The following is an 18,420-nucleotide window of genomic DNA, read 5'->3' as shown; positions in this document are numbered from 1 at the left end:
TTTTTTTTTTTTTTTTTTTTTTTTTTTTTGAGGGATGACGATTTTTTTTTGGAGGGAGTGGCATTTTTCAAATTAAACCAAAGCAACAACATATCAACCTGTTTGCCACGGGCCACAGGAGTGAGAATCTAGGTGGAATATGTTTAAACTTTCTGATTTCTGTAGTTTCCCAGTATTTTTGTTATCATTCTATCACTGAATCTATCTAAGATAATTTGATTTTCACTCTTTCTCCTCCTTCCTCCTAGCCTAAAACTAATTTGTTGCCTGCTTCCTTTCTTTCTTAGAATAATCTCAACAGCTAGTATTTATGGAGTTTTAATAGGAGGTTTTTAAAGAATTTCACATATTTGCTCTCATTTGATACTCAAAATAACCCCATCAGATGGAATGAATGTTTTCTTCCTTTCACTGTTGAGCAAAATGAGATGCAGGGGCTATAAGCACCTTTCCCTGAGTGGCACAGGTAATAAATGGAGGTATGGGATGCAGTTCTAGGGAGGTTAGCTCCAGGGCGGGCACCCTTCCCTCCTATGAGAATGCTGAGTTCAGAAGATTAGATATTTCCTTTTCTCACCCCTCTTACCAAATTTCTGTTGGGTACAAATAACATACCTACCATCATTGTATTTAGAGGAACAGGGAAAAATAAGATAATAGATAAACCTTTTATTAGAAATTCAAGTATTTCTGTTGTGAAATTAAACATAAAATGCTCGGTCCCTAGTCACATATGGGTTTGTGTATCGACCCTGCCTCCGCCATGGCCCCCTCACTTCCTCAGCTTACAGTGGCGTCGGTGGAGTAAATTCTCGGGGTGGTGGCTCGGCACTGGGTTACATGTTCCTTCCTTACCTCTGCTTTTCTAGGCCGACTGCTCATATTGCCTTCCCAAGGTATTTCCCGGTATTCCTCTGTTCTCCTACTAACTCCCGCTTCCTGAGAGGAGCCCTGCTCTTCAGCTGGGTGTAGCTGTCTCTGTTCTCTCCCTGGAATAGCATCCTTTTCTTATCCATTACTCAAACTCTGTCCAGCTCGCAACTCCCAGTTCAGATTCCATCTTGTCCAAATGATACTCCCCATCTTCTTAGTTCTTATAGACCTGCTATCCATAATGCTTTTAATTCTAAAGAATATTAGTCACTTACTGCTTGAAAGCACTATATATATTTTTGAGTGATGGGGTTGGGTTTTTGAAAATAGCGAGAGTATTTTAAACTTCTTTGTATTCTCCCCAAAATTTAAATAGTTCTATTTTATTTGTTTATTTATTTTGACAAATCACTTTGGCTATTGGGACCTGCAGTTCTTCCCCCCTCCATTGAATTTATTGGTACTTTTTAGGCATAAATTACAGTTACATTCATCATTGGGATCTTGTGTCCTTACATGACAGGTCTTGGTTCTCATTTCTCCCCCTTATCCCTACACTCCCTTCACTCCCTCCTCCCTTCCCTATTTACAAAAACTTTTTTTCCATTTTTTCGCTTTCTCATATTTTTTTCTTTTCCCTTATTTCCTTTCCCCTACCCTTCCCACGTCCCCAGTTCTCCTATTTTAAATATTTAGTAAGTGACTGAATAAATGAGTTTGGTAAAAATGGACAATTCTAATCCTGAAATTGAACTTAGATAACTGGATAAATTAAATCCAGATAAAAATTCCTCCCCAAAAGGAATGTAACTATTATGCATTATAAATATACACTAACAATAAAAATATGGTGTGTGCTTAAAAATATACTTGTACCTCTCCCTAATTTTGAATTTTTCTGTGTGTGTGTGTGTGTGTGCTCTACCAGGGATCAACCTCAGGACCTAGAGCTTGCCAGGCAGGCGTGGCACCACTGAGGTATGTCCCTGACCCTTGATATATTTTTTTTTTTTTGGTACCGGGGATTGAACTTGGGTCCTTGCACTTGCAAGGCAGGCCACCGAACTGCTGAGCAAAATCCCCAGCCCTTGCTCATTTTTATTATAGTAATTTTTAGTATATACAGATAATATGGAACATCCAGTAAAGATCAGCGGATATTGCAATAAAAAAGTACAGCACCTTCAGCAAGAAAGGATGCTAGTTTGAGCACTTATGTATGGACTTTGCTCAGAAGAAAGACTGCTGGAATTTATTCTTATATGCAAAGACATGCACACATACACACACAAGCACACACACTGTGCACAGTGATTTTTTTTTTCTCCTATGGTAATTCAGCCAAATTTCACTGAATGTTCTTCATGAAACTTGCCAATATTGCAAATAAGGTGCTAAAGATATGTTAGTAATGGCACTAAAGAAGAAAAAAACCCTCTTTGGGTGTAAGAAAGCAACTGTAACTCATGTGATTTGATTTCAGTTCTCAGAAGTTGGCTCATACCCCTTCCCTGCTTGGGAGTCTGCCCGTGGAGGAAGAAATTCAAGTAAAACAGCAATTCCTGGGGCTTCTGCAAGATCAGAGGCCTGGGGAAGACAGGAGGAATGCTAAGCACACAGGAAAGGGAACATTTTGATTTTAAAAGCTGATCAAAATCCACAGGGTTCCTGGCACTTGAAGACCAGAGAGAGACAAGAAAAATGCCTGGTCATTACTTTTTTGCCAGCCGTCCTTAAAATAAAAGGAAAAAGGTGTTTGTCTTAAGACATGTTACCAAAAATTTCTCCTGAAGAAATCTCTGGTAGATAATCAGATTTACAAAAAGAGCAATGAGCTAGACTCTACGAGTCTATAGGAATTTAAGTAGCCTGGAGAAGAAGCTGAATTTTTTAAATGCTCATTTTTCTTTGTGTATTTATCTTCCTGATCTTTTAGCTCTCTTCCATGGGGCATTTGTGCTTTTCAACAAGACTGCACCATAAATCATTCCACCTAAGACTGTGCAGCAGATATGATACTAGCAAAGTACTGGATCATTTGTACATGCAGGGTAGCCATGGGAAAATGGACTGACACGTGTGATCAGAATCTGTTTGAGTTTTACAGATACAGGATTGGTTTGTATGAAAATGGACTAGTTATTGACAGTGAATAGCATAGATTTAGCTGATAAATTTATGCATACCCCAGGGGATGTCCTTTGACAGTCTCTGAAATAAAAATAAAAAGGTATTTATAGGCCGGGCATGGTGGCGCACACCTGTAATCCCAGCACTCAGGAGGCTGAGGCAGGAAGATCGCTGTGAGTTGAGACCAGCCTGGGCTACATAGTGAGTTCCAGGTCAGTCTCAACTACACAGTGAGACCCTGTCTCAAAAAACCCCAAAAAAGGTATTTATAATTTCACCAGAGAAAACCCAAAAGCGAAATGCTTAGCCTAATGCAGTTAATCGGTATTTACATCATAATGACTATTCCCATTCCTGTTTAACGCTTTGCTATCAGAGGCCCAGTTGAAAATATTAATGATGTGATAGGGAGAACTGCATGCCAGACTGTAGCCTGATGTTCCTCTCTTCCAAATCAGTTTTCCTGTCCTTGGGACATGGCTAAAAGCTACAGACAAGATGTGTCAGTCTTCTAACAGCTGGAGACAGCTGTAACCATCTCTGATCAATGCAATTGAGTACAGAATGAAGGTGTAACTTTTATCTTGCTTGCCTAAAAGGCAAGAGCTTGCCCTCAACCCCCTTATATGCCCCACTTTCCAGGATGTCGTCGAGGCCAGAACCCAGCTTCCACTATGCAGGTGTGATTAGCACCTGCCAGGTTCAAATACTTCGTGTCCGTGATGGCCCTTGTAGAAGGTCTCCTGGCTCCTAGTCCTGCTGTCAAACAAGACAGAAAATAGTGCCTTATGTCATTTAGACTTATATTTTAGGTTTTTGCTGTTATAGACACTCAGGTTTCATATTACTTAATACAAGATTCTCTCCAAACCTTTGTGAATGCAGTATAGACCCTTATGTGCACCTATCCACTGCTATACTCCTCTCTGAGACACATCCCTTTGTGCAGAATCTTAGCCCACCAGAGAAGGTTACAAAACACTTTTTAGAGCTCAGTTTCCAGCAGCAGATAGAATCGAGTATTGATTACTTAATTCTAAGACCTGCAATTCTAAAATGCACCAGTCTCAGCCTGATCATTCCTATTTCAGGAGCCGTGACTGTCAGGCATAAGCTGGTAATTCTTCCTGCAAATTCCACATGTGAGTTTTCTGCATGATTTCTCTGTCCTTCGGGAGTATGCACATAGTCACTGCCCTACAAATGTATTTTCTCCTAAGCACTAACAATAAAGAAACGTGGCAGAGGGCCTCTTTGTTATCCCTTAGAACCTGGAACTAATGTGCTCTGGCCCAATAGTAAAGAATATAATTCCATCACAAATAAGATAAAAGCTCTTGAATTCATAGAGCTGAGGGTGGAGGGGGTTTCTGGGTGTGGGTAAAAGATGGATTTAGTATAACTATGTAGCATTTTCAACTTTTAGAAACAGCAATTTTCCATACCCTATGGATTAAAAAACAGCTTCTAAATTTATGTTAACTTTGTAATATTATTCTTATGATTCATAGGAATATATTTTGTCTATTGCTTCACTCAGAAGGAACAATGTGGGTCAGTGGTAAATCTTGACACATTCTGTATTAGTGTAGATTGGATGCTGGTTCAATGGAGGAGAGGAAAAAGAATGCAGTTCTACATTTTCTTTGCTGTAATATAATGTCAGTAACAGTCGATACGGGAGCGATAGCTAGAAAGTTGAAAGCATGGAGGCCATGGCATTTTTCACAATGTACTTGTGGAGTGACTTCACCGTATCCCCAGCCAGTCTTTGCCAGTCCCTGCCAAAGCTGCTTTGTTATCACAAGTTGTTACATTGGATCATTTCGAGAACTCAGCTTTGGGCAAAGTAATAGCAGTCCCATGACCTGCTGCTCTTTTACAACTCAAGAGAGATGATCTCCAGCCACAAAATTGAAGATTCCCTTCCTGGAATTGAGATATTAGCTTAAAATCTCGTTTTGTATAATTACCCACAGTATGAATGTGAGATGATGCCATATCAATGAGAAAGAACACCAGGATTTTAGAATTTCAAAATCCCCCAGAAATCTCATCTTCAGTGACTGGCTAGGTTTTTCTCTTAACCTTACCTCCATGCTGCCATGCTCTGCTTACCACTGGTTCTCATTTTACATGGGTATCACGAGACCTACTGCCTCTTACATCCCTCCACTTGTCTCACGAGCTTGGTGGATTAACCCATGGAGGAATGGGGCATGCTGTTCTAATTTCCCATCCCATCACTCACCATTTCACACAAACTTGGTCTTGCTCAGGGCTGAGAAATCATCCTTGGGACTCTGGATGACACAGCTGTTCCTAGCCTTGCTGCTTATCATAAGCACCAGCTTGGAACTTTCTTTGCTAGAATTCCTCTAGAGCCCACGAGACAGAAAGTACCACGTCCAGAGAACTAAGAGCTCTAGAGAAGGGAAACAGACATACAGCCACAGTCCTCAAGGTATGCTCTATTCGCAAGACTCCTGTAAGGGCTTTTGCAGCTGCAGTGATAGGGTGTTGTCTATGTTGATCCTCAGAAATGTACCCAAGTATATGCAAGTGAGAGTATATCTGCTACATACGTCCACTATGACAAAAGTGACAATCATTACAGGTGGAAGAAAGTGACTCCAAATTGATGTGGTAAGACTGCATTGTCACTAAGAAGGACTGAAACAGTCTGGCAAACCATATTGTTGTCTTTAGTTCCATAAGGAGATGAAGGGACTCCTTGAAGGTCATTCAGAGCTAAGCTTAGTTCCTGGCATGCTGACTCTCTTCCATGTTTTCTTTATTTTCCCTCATGACTTCAAGCTTGCTAAAGAATTTCCTTTAGAAAAAAAAAATGCAGAAGGTCTCCCATACAATGTGATTTTCTCTGTCCTTTGCCCTTCCTGTATCACAGCTGAGAGGCAGCACAAGGTGGCCCAATATGCTCTCCACAGGCAGCCCTGAGCACAGCTTTTTCATTATTCGGATGGAGACAAAGACCCTGCAGGGATTTGCCTAAACATTAAAAAACACCCATCTTCAGGGATGGAGAAAATAAATGTTTCCTAGTGGGAGGGAAGTGCTAGTTTATAGAATTAATAGCTTAAAAACCCTGATTATATTTTCCTGCTCTACAAAGAAGAAAATTGCTAATGACACCACTAGCTGACTGTGAGCTTTTCCCTCCTTCTGCACAAAACACTTTCCAAAAAAAGCTCTGGCTCCTGTCAGCAATTCACAGAATCCAAATACTAAATCTAGGGTACAAACAGAGGACATCCATACATGGAGAAAAAGGGCTGTTGCCCATAACCACAAAGAACGTTTTCTCTTTGTGCCTGGTTATACCAACTGAAGACATTTAAATGAGAATCTTACTCAAATGTCATAAGAGCATGTTATTTTGCAGCAACATGGGCTATAAAAGGAAATTTAAACTTCCAAACACCATTCACTGGGGAGTCTAGGCAGTTTTATTTAAATTCAGGGATGTGATGTGTGCATTACCAGAGAGAGATACTTTTAAATTCAATTGAGTACATTATTATATGATTTGTGGCCTCATAGGGACCAGATAAAATGCATCAGTTTTCGTAAATATATAGCTGCTCTCTTTGAAAAGAGCAGGACCAAGTGATTTGAAAAATGCCCCCTTTTTTAAACATTCCTTTGCATTCCTGTAAGTCAGCCCACAATAACTGTGTATGACAGTGCCAGTTGTGAAAACTGTCTTCAAGGTTGTCTTCTGTTGCCTGCCATAATGAAGTTCAAGATTAATTTAGATCTCAGTATCTCTCAAGAGTTTATATAGGGAATTATTAACTGACATTGACCGAATTCTTGCTGACCCCGATGCATCCATGTCCCAGGGGTCTGGAGCCCCATATCTACTGAGATTACTTGTACGAATTGAAGCAATGCTGGCCTATACACCTCTGGATGAGAAGAGCCTTACTTTATTACTGAATTATCTTCATGATTTCCTCAAGTATCTGGCAAAGAATTCAGCAACTTTGTTTAGTGCCAGTGATTATGAAGCGGCCCCGCCTGAGTCCCATTAGAAAGCAGTGTGAGGCACTCTCACCCCTGTCTGATCTCTGTCAACGTGTTTTTGTTCCTAGGCCTTCTCTGTACAAATGATGTACTTTGAAGATGTTAGTGTACAACAGAGTTGATGTTTGTTTTGATTTTAAACAGAGAAAATAAAAGGGGTTACAGCTCCTTTCTTCTTTTCATTTCAAAGTTGCTGCCAGTGTATTCAATGATGGACAACAAAGAGACATGGTATAGAGTATTGTATTGCCTAGTTGACATAGCTGCTTTTGAAGGCTGGTGGTTCTATTCCTCTGACACTATGCACTTTTATAATATGTGTTAATGGTATGTGACACAATGCTCTGATTCCTAGTGCCAAAGGTACAATTCAATGTACATAACTGAACACACTTATCCATTTGTGCTCTTTTTTTTTTTTTTTTAAATAGTGCTTAAAGAGTATTTTCTTTGCAGGTTATCCCTGTTGTTCCTTAGGCATTTTATCTTTGCTCAAATTGTTGAAGAATGGTGAATTGTTTCATGGTTTTTGTATTTGTGTCTAATGCACCTTTTTTTTGTTTGTTTTTTTTTGAGACAGGGTCTGACTATGTAGTTGAGACTGACCTGGAACTCATTATGTAGCCCAAGCTGGTCTTGAACTCAATGATCCTCCTGCTTCAGCCTCCCAAGTGCTGGGATTACAGGCGTGAGTCACCACGCTCAGCTCTAACGCACATTTTAACATGATAGAAACGATGCATTGTAATAACGACAGCTTTCTGGAAAAAATCTTTTACGAATTGTTTTTCACATTTTCAATGAATTTTTTTCTTTAAGTTTCACAAAAATGTAATATTCATAGATGAAGGAATCGCCTTTGGGATGAATAGTGGGTGGGGAGCAGAAAACCTGAAAAGTCAAGCCCAATCCCATCTCTCAGCAAGGGGTCCCTGGCTAGTCCAGTCATGAGGAACCTGGAGAAATAAATGACATTCTTTTCAAAGATTACTTCACATTGATTGCATTCAAACAAACTATTCTAGGGCCAAAATGTATTTGTTGAAGGGGTTAGTCAAGTAAAAAAGATCTGGGTTTGAACATTATTCTAATATGTACTAGCTGGGTGATCTCAAGCAAAATTTCCATATTGAAAAAAAGTGTGATTAATATTACTCCTCTCTCCTCCCAACTATTTATTTTTAAAAACAATTTCAAGCATGTAGACAAGTATTTTTCACATATCTAGTTTTCACCCAAGTTCACAACTGTTGACAGCTTGCCTCATTTGCTCTCTGTCTCTTCACTAACACTGTGGAGGTGGTTGAGCTATTGGAGAGTAAAGTGTAGACTTGATGACGTTTAAATACTTCACAAGTATCTCAGAAGGACAGAAGACATGCTTTAGCGTAACCAAAGATGCATTAAATCAACCAATAAATCTGAACCCAGTACCAATATTTTTTCTCATCAAGGATCCAGTTAAGGTTCAGAAAGTACATTTAGCTGTTATCTCTATAGTTTATTTTAGGTTAGACTGCTCTCCTTAACTTTTGTTTTTCATGACATTGACATTCTTTGAATAGTCTCAGCTAGTTATGGCTCACTGTATGATGTTCCCAAATTTAAATCTGTTTTCTTATATTTAGAGTCAGATTAAACATTTCAGTAAGAATACCATATTTACTGCATTGACTACTGCCCATTATGTATACCATAAAGCAGTTAATTTCAGTTTTTCTCATTACTGGTGATATTAATGTGGCTTAATTGGTTAATAATGTACTTAGTCATATTTTTCCACTGTAAAGAAAACTTCTTTCCTTTGAAATTAGCAACTGTGAAACAATGCTGTGAGACTGTATAAATTTTTAATGCTCTAAAAACCTTTTAAACAATATATTTTAATATCCATTGTATAACTCAGACACTACATTTATGGTAAAAGAAATTGTGATATTATAATCTCAATTTCCTTTTTTCCTATATTAGCTGATGTTTTTCTATAAATAAGAGTGCCCTCTTTTGACTTTCATTATGTTACAAAACCTGTGTTAGATTTACGAGCATTTGAACAAAAGTATCTAAAACTCCTGGACCATACTACAACTATTTGACAAGTAGTAGCTATCATTTATAATTATTTTATCCTATGTGCCAGAAACTACAGTGTCAATTTAATGTCAGAGATTAGTGCAAATTAATTAATCTTCAAATTTTACCTTGTCCAGTGGGGAGACAATGATGGAGCTACCTGACCCAAGAATTCCCACGTGTTCTCTAGGCCTGCGGTTAGATATCCCTCGTTCTTAGAGATCTAAACAGGTGATCTAAACAGCACCTGTGTTAGTCAGCTTACCATTACTACAACAAATATCAAAGAAAACGTATTATAAAAAAGGTTTATCACAATTTTAGAGAATTCTCTCTGTTGTCACTTGGTCCCATAGCCTTTGAGCTTGTGGAATGGTGAGAAGTGAAGCAGAAGATGCTGCTTATCTCAAGGCAGCCAACAAGGAAAAAGAGGACAGAAGTGGACTGCAGGTCTAATACCCCTTTCCAGGGCATGATCCCAGTGACCTAACTTCTTTTAACTAGGCTCCAGCTCTTAAAGGTTTGACCACCTCCCAACAGTACCATGGGAGGCAACCCACGTTTAACACACGGGTCTTGGGGTATATTTCCTATCCAAGCTATAGCAGTGCCTATAGATTGGCCAAATGATTCATAGTTGCCCACATCCCACTCAGACCCCTGCCTCCATTTCAAGACCCACTACAGGAGCACCTCCACTGCTGGTCCCCCTATTCACCCACAGATCCAGCAACCCTCACTACCCTATTCCCTAACCTCTGGATGGGAGGGAGAGGCTCAGATTTTCAGATGAGTGGCAGCTCCAGTTCACTGAGAGGCCATTAACTAAACCAGCAGACTGGGAGATAAGCAGTAACTATTGAGTCAAGGCAGGCACAATGCACAATAAGCTTTTGGTTCATTTTCTAATTTCTTCATCTTGGTCTTTGAAGGAACCCAATAACCTTACTGATAAGTCCCCTCACTGGCATTAAATTAGTAAAGACTTTAGGATGCACATGAACTCACTTAGGGAGCTGGAGGATATTTATATATATCTTAGAGACAGGATTTGAGTTCTAGAATTTATATATCTTGCCACTAGTGACCCTGAGATTTCAGAGAAAAAAGAGCAATTTTTATATTGCATAATTGCTGGACTTGGCAAATAACCATTAATGGGCTTCTTAGCTAAATACAAGCTGCCTCCCCCAACCCTAAACATGTAGTTTTCATTGAAAGTATGAGGAAGGATGTGTATGTGTGAGGAGTATTTCTCTTGTCCCAAAGCTGGCTCAGTTCCTGGTGAGTGTGCTGCACTTAGTGGAAATTCCCAGTACCTGGGAACAGAAGACCCACTAGACAGAGCTGCACCTGTCTTTTTTCCTCCTGGGCCTTTTCTCTCAACTCCCACTTGCTCCTTAATTTTTGCATTATTCCTTTGGTCCTTTGTCCTAAGTGGTATTCAGTATGTACTTTTAGTACTTCCTTTTTAAGATAAGAAATTATACTCAGGAGTATTTCTGGTTGGGTAATTATTGTGCATTGCAAACATATACCAATTAAATAATAAAAAATGAATATTTCTAATTTAAAGTTACCCAGCTGGCCAGAATGGCAGTTTAGGGAATAGCTTTCTATATCCTAAGTTCATAACAGAACAAACGAAAAAGTAATGTAATAGAATAGCACAACACTGGGGACTGTCTTTCATGTCCTGCATTCTGAGCTGTTGTCCAGAAGGGAGACCCACTCTACAGGCCCTTTCTAAATGATCCGGGTACTTCCACATCAAGCTTGCCTTGTTGCTTGTTTGGAGAGTCCACTGAAACATTCTGGACTCTCTCAGAACTACTGAAGGGGAAGCCCTGGGGAGACATCAGTATTTGAAACAAGTTCTCAGAGGAGGTTTCTTGGTACACTAAAGCACAAGAGCCACATTTTTTGTTTTTTGTTTTGTTTTGTTTTGTTTTGTTTTGTTTTGTTTTTTGAGACAGGGTCTCACTATGTACTTGAGGCTGACCTGGAACTCACAGCGATCCTCCTGCCTCAGCCACCCGAATGCTGGGATTACAGGTGTGCACCACCACGCCCAGCTGGGAGCCGCATTTTTTAGCTGAATACTTTTTACTGAATTTCTCTGAGCCTCACTTCTTTCACCTGTCAAAGGAGGAGAAAACCTTTAACAGAAGTGTGAGAAAAATTAAAGCACCATTTAGTTCTTTGTCAGAATATTTTTGCACTTACCTAGTGATGCTAAATAAATAACTAAAACCAATGATCTTGCGCGGTAAAATTGATTAGATAAGATTCATGTTGATTTGCACTTAGTATGCACAGACAACAAAAGATGACATCAAAGAACGGAACAATCTGGACCACAAGTTGGTACATACCAACATCAACAGAGGGCCTAGAAGAAATTTACTACATTGCTGTTTTCTGTTTCATACAACACTACATCTAGAAAATTCAATGGTTATGTTATCATCAAGAAGCTCCTGTGTTATGTTTTGTGTTCTGTGCTTTCCTTTCTCTTTCCTTTGAAATTTTGAATTTTGTCTAAAGGAGAAAGAAGGAGAAAGGAAGGATAGGAAGGGAAGGGAAGGGAAAGGAGAGAAGGAAAGAAAGAAAGAAAAAGAAAGAAAGAATGAAGAAGAAAAATAGAAGGGGAATCAGTCTTACATGCTGGAGAATCTAGAATATTGCATATGAGGATATCACAACCACTGTGGAATTTTTCACCACATTGCTGGTACGGAAAGTTCTTTACTGACCTATTATAAGAACAGAAGGTCTTACATTTTAATGTACACCCTGCTGAGAAATTTGCATCTGACTCATGACCTCTAGAACCTGCAGTTTTGCATTCTGCATATGCACTTGGGAAAAAAGCATGGTTTCAGGAGGAGAGAAATGAGATTTTTCCTCCTTCATGAATTAAATTTCAATTCTGAACTGAGAGGATCTTCAAGGTGTAAAAGGAATATGGACAATAAAATGACAAAATAGGAAAAATAAAATCAGGATCATAGAAATGTAGTTGGAATAGAATATCATGAACACAAAAACTAGAAAACTGCAAATCCATCAATACTGAGTCCTCTACCTGGGTGATCATTAGAAATACGGGAATGTCTTCAACAGTGAACACTCTTGACCTCACCTCAGGCATACTGAGTCAACCTCTTCAGAGTCAACATCCAGGAACTACATTTTTAAAAGTTCCTCACTTTTGGGATCAATTCCCCCAGACTATGTGATCTACATGTGTGTGTCTATAGCTATATGTGTATACATCTGTATATTCATTTATTTTGAACTCTGCCCCCCAAAAAGAGAGACAAAAATGAAGTCAATAACTATAATGTCAGGAAACATGATAGAAAGAAAATATTCCTTATGAATGAATTCTGAAAGAAATCTCTTTTGGTACTAAGTATATATATAGGTTTTGTTTGTTTGTTTGTTTTGGTACCAGGAATCGAACTTGGGTCCTTGTGTTTTCAAGGAAGGCAGCAGAACCACTGAGCTAAAGCCCTAGCCCATACTAAGTATATAGGATTTTGAAGGATCAAGTAACGGAAAACCATATGGCTCATTTCAGCCTGGCCCTACAGTTTAGCAAAGCCTGTAGGATTTGAGCCCCTGAGGACTGAGGAATTTGAGGTTGTGTATGTATTACTTCTCTACATAGTGATCTGAAAAATTTTGTGTTTGAGATAAGAGAAGGTGCATTATACACAATAATTTTCACACAATAAAACTTTCTAAATGATTTTTGTTATTGCCACGTGACAGCAAACATAGGACAATGTCAACAATAAAATATTCTTCCTCTCAAAAATCTCCTGTCAGTCTAATTTTTAACATTTAATTGTTGGGATTTAATAGCATCTGTGTGTATGCAGACATTCACACATAAATATGTATACTTACTGAATAGTGAAGGGCTTACAAAGAAGTGGAAATATTTCAGCTTGTCCTCCTATACAGAGTTTTAAAGATGTGCTTTAATTGGAAAACACCATCTTCTTGGAGTTTTTAATGTATGCTTTAATTTAGAAACAGTAAAACAGAATGTGGACTACAAGGTGTAATATTTTTGTTTTGTGAGTGAAAATTTTAGTTCACACATAAAATACATTATGGAATTTGAAAATATCTTTAAAAATTGAAATTTATTTTTTCAGATTGCTTAAAAATAAAACAAAAAGCAAAACAAGAAAATAAAGTTGTTGGCATACAAATGAGCAGTTACCAAAGTTGTTTTCAGCTGAAGATAACTCCCTTTATTATTCTTTGTACTGGCATGATTATGTATACATGAAATTCAGTGTAAGGAAATTAAACTGTGTTTATTTCTGATTGTGATTCTTTGTACACATCCATTCTAATTAGTGAAAATGTCACCATGGTAGGTAGGAGGGGTTGTTAGGGAACAGTCCTCTCTGGTGGAGTGGGGTGGGGTCAAAGGTACTAGGACGGTGTCACTCCCTTCCACTGCCTCTCCATGGAAATCATCCTAGCTGCAGTTCACAGCTGCTGCCTCTGGGTCTAATCTCCACGCCACACCTAACAGCTCTTGCTTTTCTCTTCTCCTTCATTGCCTCTTTCTCTATGTTTTACAAAAACCTACCTTTTAATGTGCTCGCAGCTTCATCAGATGCTTAGTTTTGACCACCACTGCTAGCCCGAGAAACTTCTTCACTTCCCCAGGGCACCTGTGCAGCCCTAGGATGAAGCCCTTTTGCCCTTGATGGCTCTAAGGCTGCTACTGACCTGAAGCCACTATTGCTAGGTGCTTAGGAATTATTCCTTCTACATTGTCTTTAATTCCTGGCACTGTTCCAGATGCAGAAGTCATTGACCTCATATATTTCCAAAGTAAGCAGTTACAGAACTTTACCAGTAATGTTAAATTACAATAATATAAGCCCTGCTGATGAATTTAATGCACATAAAATGGGGGTACCTTGCAATCATGAAAAAAAAGAATTCATATTATCATCTAATTTCCTCATATAATACTTTGAAAAATGTACAGTGACATTCTTACCATTATTTCTTGCTATTTACAAAGCTATTCCATTCACATTCCTTTTGCTATTTATAACAGTCTTATTATCAGGCTTTGTTATTACTGGCCAATATTATCTCCATTTTAGAAAGAAGTAAACTCTTTAAATGATTTCCCCAAAATTACCGGGAAGGCTAGTGGCAGAAAGAAATTTTTCCCAGTTTCAAACTGCTCCTCCATGTCATTATAAAGTTTCTTTTCATTATATTATAGCAAGAAAGCTTTGATTCACTGGTAAGAAAAATATAGTGAATATTCATTTTCATTCTGATTTTGTAGTTGGAGAAGCATACAAAGAAATAACACAAAAAGGCTGGTCTTTGCACTGGAGAAGTTTATAATTTGGAAGAAAGAGCTCATGAAACACTAGATATTTAAACCCTGGAAATAAACTCTCGCTTTGTAGTTTCTTGGAAATATTTCCATGCTTTTGTGAAAAAAACAAAAACATAAGATAACATCTGATGGTAGAAATCTGATTGTCTGAAGACTTGAAATCATGGTGTCTTTCATTATAAATCAGATGTTTGTTTAAGGAGTCCAAACATTTTTATTGATGCATCAGAAGATTAAGTAGCTTCTTAGAGTTATATAGTGAGGAAGATAGCAGTGATTGTGAATTATGTTTTGAGAAAATTATTAAAATTGGAAATTAAGTTCTTAAAATTCCTATCTTCTCCATCCTAGTCCATTCTCCAAGATTCATCCAAAAGTGCACCTTCTTGAAAGTACTCTTAGCTCCCTAGATCAATGAGATATATTTCTATCTGCAGAGAAAGCAGGTATCTTTCTATCTGAAGGTAGTTTCTATCAGAGACTGACCAGCATTTTCTGACTGTTCGGCCCAGCATGGAGCTCTTTTCCCCCATGTTTTCAGTAACCCTGTCCTCCTCCTGGAGTCCCCAGTCATATGAGTGGCCAGCTTGTCCTTGATTACAGGGTGAACCTGTGGTAAAAGCTTAGTCAATCTAGTCCCCTTGGGCACAGTGACAGGAGTGGGTTCAATGAGCTTCAAACACAAGGCTCCTCAAAAGCTGCTATAAGAGAGAAAATGGCTGGTGGACTGAGGGATTGAAATCCAGATTTGTCAGAGCCGCCATGCAGAAAGATTTGACCAAGAATAAAACTATCTTTGAGGTAGAGCAAACCATGGTCAGGGAGAGCAGGAAAAAAATCCAAGGAGACAGAGAACTTTGTGGTCATAATTGAACTTGTGAATTTACTTATGCCTCATGATAGACTACCTCTGGACTCTTCAGTTATTTGAGCCCATAGCTTTTTTATTTTTCCCTTCAGGAAAATTGAGTTAGGTTTTCCACTAAATTATTATAATAGCAATATACCCCGCTACCACAGAGACATTCATTTGTTCTTCTCGTACGCCATGTACCATTTCACTGACATGAATCATTTTCACTGGTGATTCACCTTTGATTCAGTAGGGAATATTTGAAGACAGAGGGAGGGCTGTACTGGTCTTTGTTTCCCCAGAACCTGACATTCCTTGTGTGTTTCAAACTCCATAAATGCTGTACTTTGGAGAGGTAAAAAATCCACTAATACTTAATTGAAATTTAATGGGTCTATTCACTTTTGTGGACATTAAGACCCATACGTTCAATTCAATTAACTTTCCAAGATACAAAATTTAATTTGAGCATTTTATTTCTTGGGCATTCAGAAGAAAGCTGTCACAACATGTGTAATACTAACAGGTGTTTAAATTTGCTAAGCTTTGAAAATTCTATAGGAGAACCGTGAATTTATCCACTAACCATCCAGTGATTAAGCATGCCTTATTTTTTTTTTAGAACTGAATTTTTAAAAAAGCAACTTAGAATAAGAAATTTATTTAATCAACACCGTAACTAGTGTTTTACATTAAAAAATATATATACATGTATTCCTGATTATATAACCAATTCGCCACAACTAATGTAATAATTATATATCACAAACATATTAATTTTAAAAAAGACATGTAGGAAGAGGAAGTTCCAGTTTAAGTGAAATGACAGAAAGTTCTGTTTTAAACATTTTTAGTTTGAGATGCTTGAAAGATACTAAAACAGAGATAAGTAGGAATTAGTAGATGGTAGAGATAGCTAGGAATTAGTTAATGGCTTTAAACTTCAGGACAGGTTGTAAGGGAAAATACCTATTTGTCTACACAGTAGGGTCACCTAGGGAGCTTTAAATATTTCTGATGTCCAGGCCACAATTCAGCCCAACTTAATTAGAAGGTCTAGAAGTGGAGAATAGACATCACTGTATTTATAAGTTCCTTATGTTGCCACACTGTGGAACCAACATTGAGAAATAATGCCCCAGTATGTCTGGCTAATATTTCAACTACTGGAAAAGGCAACAAATCAAAACATTTTAGGATTTAATTATTAACTTAAACTGTGGTTCCAATTTCCCAAGAAAATGCTTTAATTTGTATATATCTGTTCCAAATTATTCCTATTTATTGTTAAATTAAAATTTCAAATTAAATAGAGGGGCTGCATAAAAATGGAAAGAACATGTACTTTCTCAGCTGGATATGAGTTCAAATCTTATCTCCTCCATTAGTTAATTGTATGGCCCTGGTGGAGACATTGAATTTTCTTGAGTCTTAATTTTTCTTACTGGCAAAAATGGAAGTAACATTAGCTTTCTGAATGCTGTGGGCAATAAATACTTCAAATAAAACACCAAAAATAAGACTACTTCATAGCTGTTTAATATACTGATATTAACTATTGAAAAAGGGTACATACTCACATGTACAATGACATGAGTAAATTTCTGTCATTCTTCAAATAATAGACTGAAGGGTCTCTGGCATGGGATCTAAAGCCATCCCCAAGTAGATTACACATTTCAAACCTCTGTAACCCACTGTCAGGGTTTTATAATATTTTCACCTTGGTTAATGTTGTGAGAAGAATGGATCCTAAATGAGGCAGCTGGTGTCCACAGTCGAGCTGTGGCAATAAGGCATAACAAACAAGACGGCAGCCCCTTGCTTTTTCCCGCCAAGGCCTGGCTAAGCATTTAAATTTCATTTTCCAAATTTTGTATTTCTAATACATTTCCTCTGTCCCGCGTTTTAATCACCGTGGCTTCTCCCTAGGCTATGCGCTTTCCCGCCCCTCCCCCACCACGCCAGGGCCTATGGGCCTCAGCGCAAAAACTGCCCTCTATTTCTCAATGTCCTAACTTCCCTTCACTCCGGTGGCATCATCTGGCTTTGAAGATATTTCACAGTACCTTGACAGGCATTAAACTAGAGAAGGCGCTTAGGGAAATGGGACTATGATACATTTACATACCATTATCCCAAATCTGAGATTTCTATAGCAAGCACTTCTTATTTGCGGGAACACTAAAATTCAAATCATCTATTTAACCTCATGGCACCTTTCAATAACACTATGATTATCCACAGACTTTGACAGTACTTATTTAGGAGAGAGCATTATACACACATGAGGAAAAACCTGTCCCTTCCCCATCACCGATCTCGCGAAGCTATGCACCTTATTATTGCGCTCAAAATGCACGCTCCATTAAAAAGCATGCTGAAAGCTTTTACCAAATCTGACTTAAGGTGCACGAAAGCAGAGTCCAGCTATGCTTTCACAAACAGAAAATCACATACACATAGGTGCATTTGTTCCCGATATATTCTGACAGACAAGTAAAATTAAAATTGATTTCCTTTTCACTCATTCATGTTAAACTCCAAATAACCAAATTTAGCAGGTTCCTATCTGAGGGGGCAAGAAAAATGGCACACATCGACTGGACTTACCTGGCTGGGGTGGAAGGCAGCGCCGGGTCTGTGCTGCTGGGGTTTGCAGCCATCAGCACATGCATTAAACAAAGCCATCCTTGGCGGGTTTTCAAGACAGAGGCAGGGGGTGCCACAGAAAGATACCGCAACTCCTTATATGGAAGGAAGCCAGGCCAGAGCAGCATGCAGAACGAGCTGAATTAAATGTGCAGATTAAGTGAACAGCTTGCTTTATGTACATCAGTTAAGTTCAAAGCTTTCTGGCCTACTGCTAATAGCTAGCTTGGTGAAAAAATAATCAGTGACCTGATGACATGGGGCTGGCAGAAGCCAGATGAGAGCTGCTCTCTTGCCCTCTGGCTCTCTCCCTCAAACTTCATTTCTCTTGCAGCTCCTGTTTATTTGGGGATTTGCCTATAGCACCTATTCTTACAAAAAAAAAAAAAAAAAAAAA

General features: G+C 38.5%; 1 protein-coding gene across 6 annotated transcripts in view; it reads right to left on the bottom strand.

Moving 5' to 3' along the window:
• The window catches only part of Rab3c (RAB3C, member RAS oncogene family), a 267,116-nt gene that overhangs the window by 53,829 nt on the left and 194,867 nt on the right, over positions 1 to 18,420 (bottom strand). For 5 of the 6 annotated variants that reach the window (XM_010626911.2, XM_010626912.2, XM_033760987.1 and 2 more), the window contains one exon: positions 17,985 to 18,161. The exons of the other annotated variant lie outside the window; for it this stretch is intronic. In XM_010626911.2, the coding sequence (XP_010625213.1) occupies positions 17,985 to 18,161 (177 nt within the window). The remainder of the gene's footprint in view (positions 1 to 17,984; positions 18,162 to 18,420) is intronic. 6 annotated transcript variants of the gene reach the window in all.

The sequence above is a fragment of the Fukomys damarensis genome, unplaced genomic scaffold (assembly GCF_012274545.1).
Source record: "Fukomys damarensis isolate Sample0158 unplaced genomic scaffold, DMR_v1.0_HiC HiC_scaffold_1, whole genome shotgun sequence".
In the NCBI taxonomy this organism is placed as follows: domain Eukaryota; kingdom Metazoa; phylum Chordata; class Mammalia; order Rodentia; family Bathyergidae; genus Fukomys; species Fukomys damarensis.
This window is presented reverse-complemented; position numbering and strand designations above follow the sequence as displayed.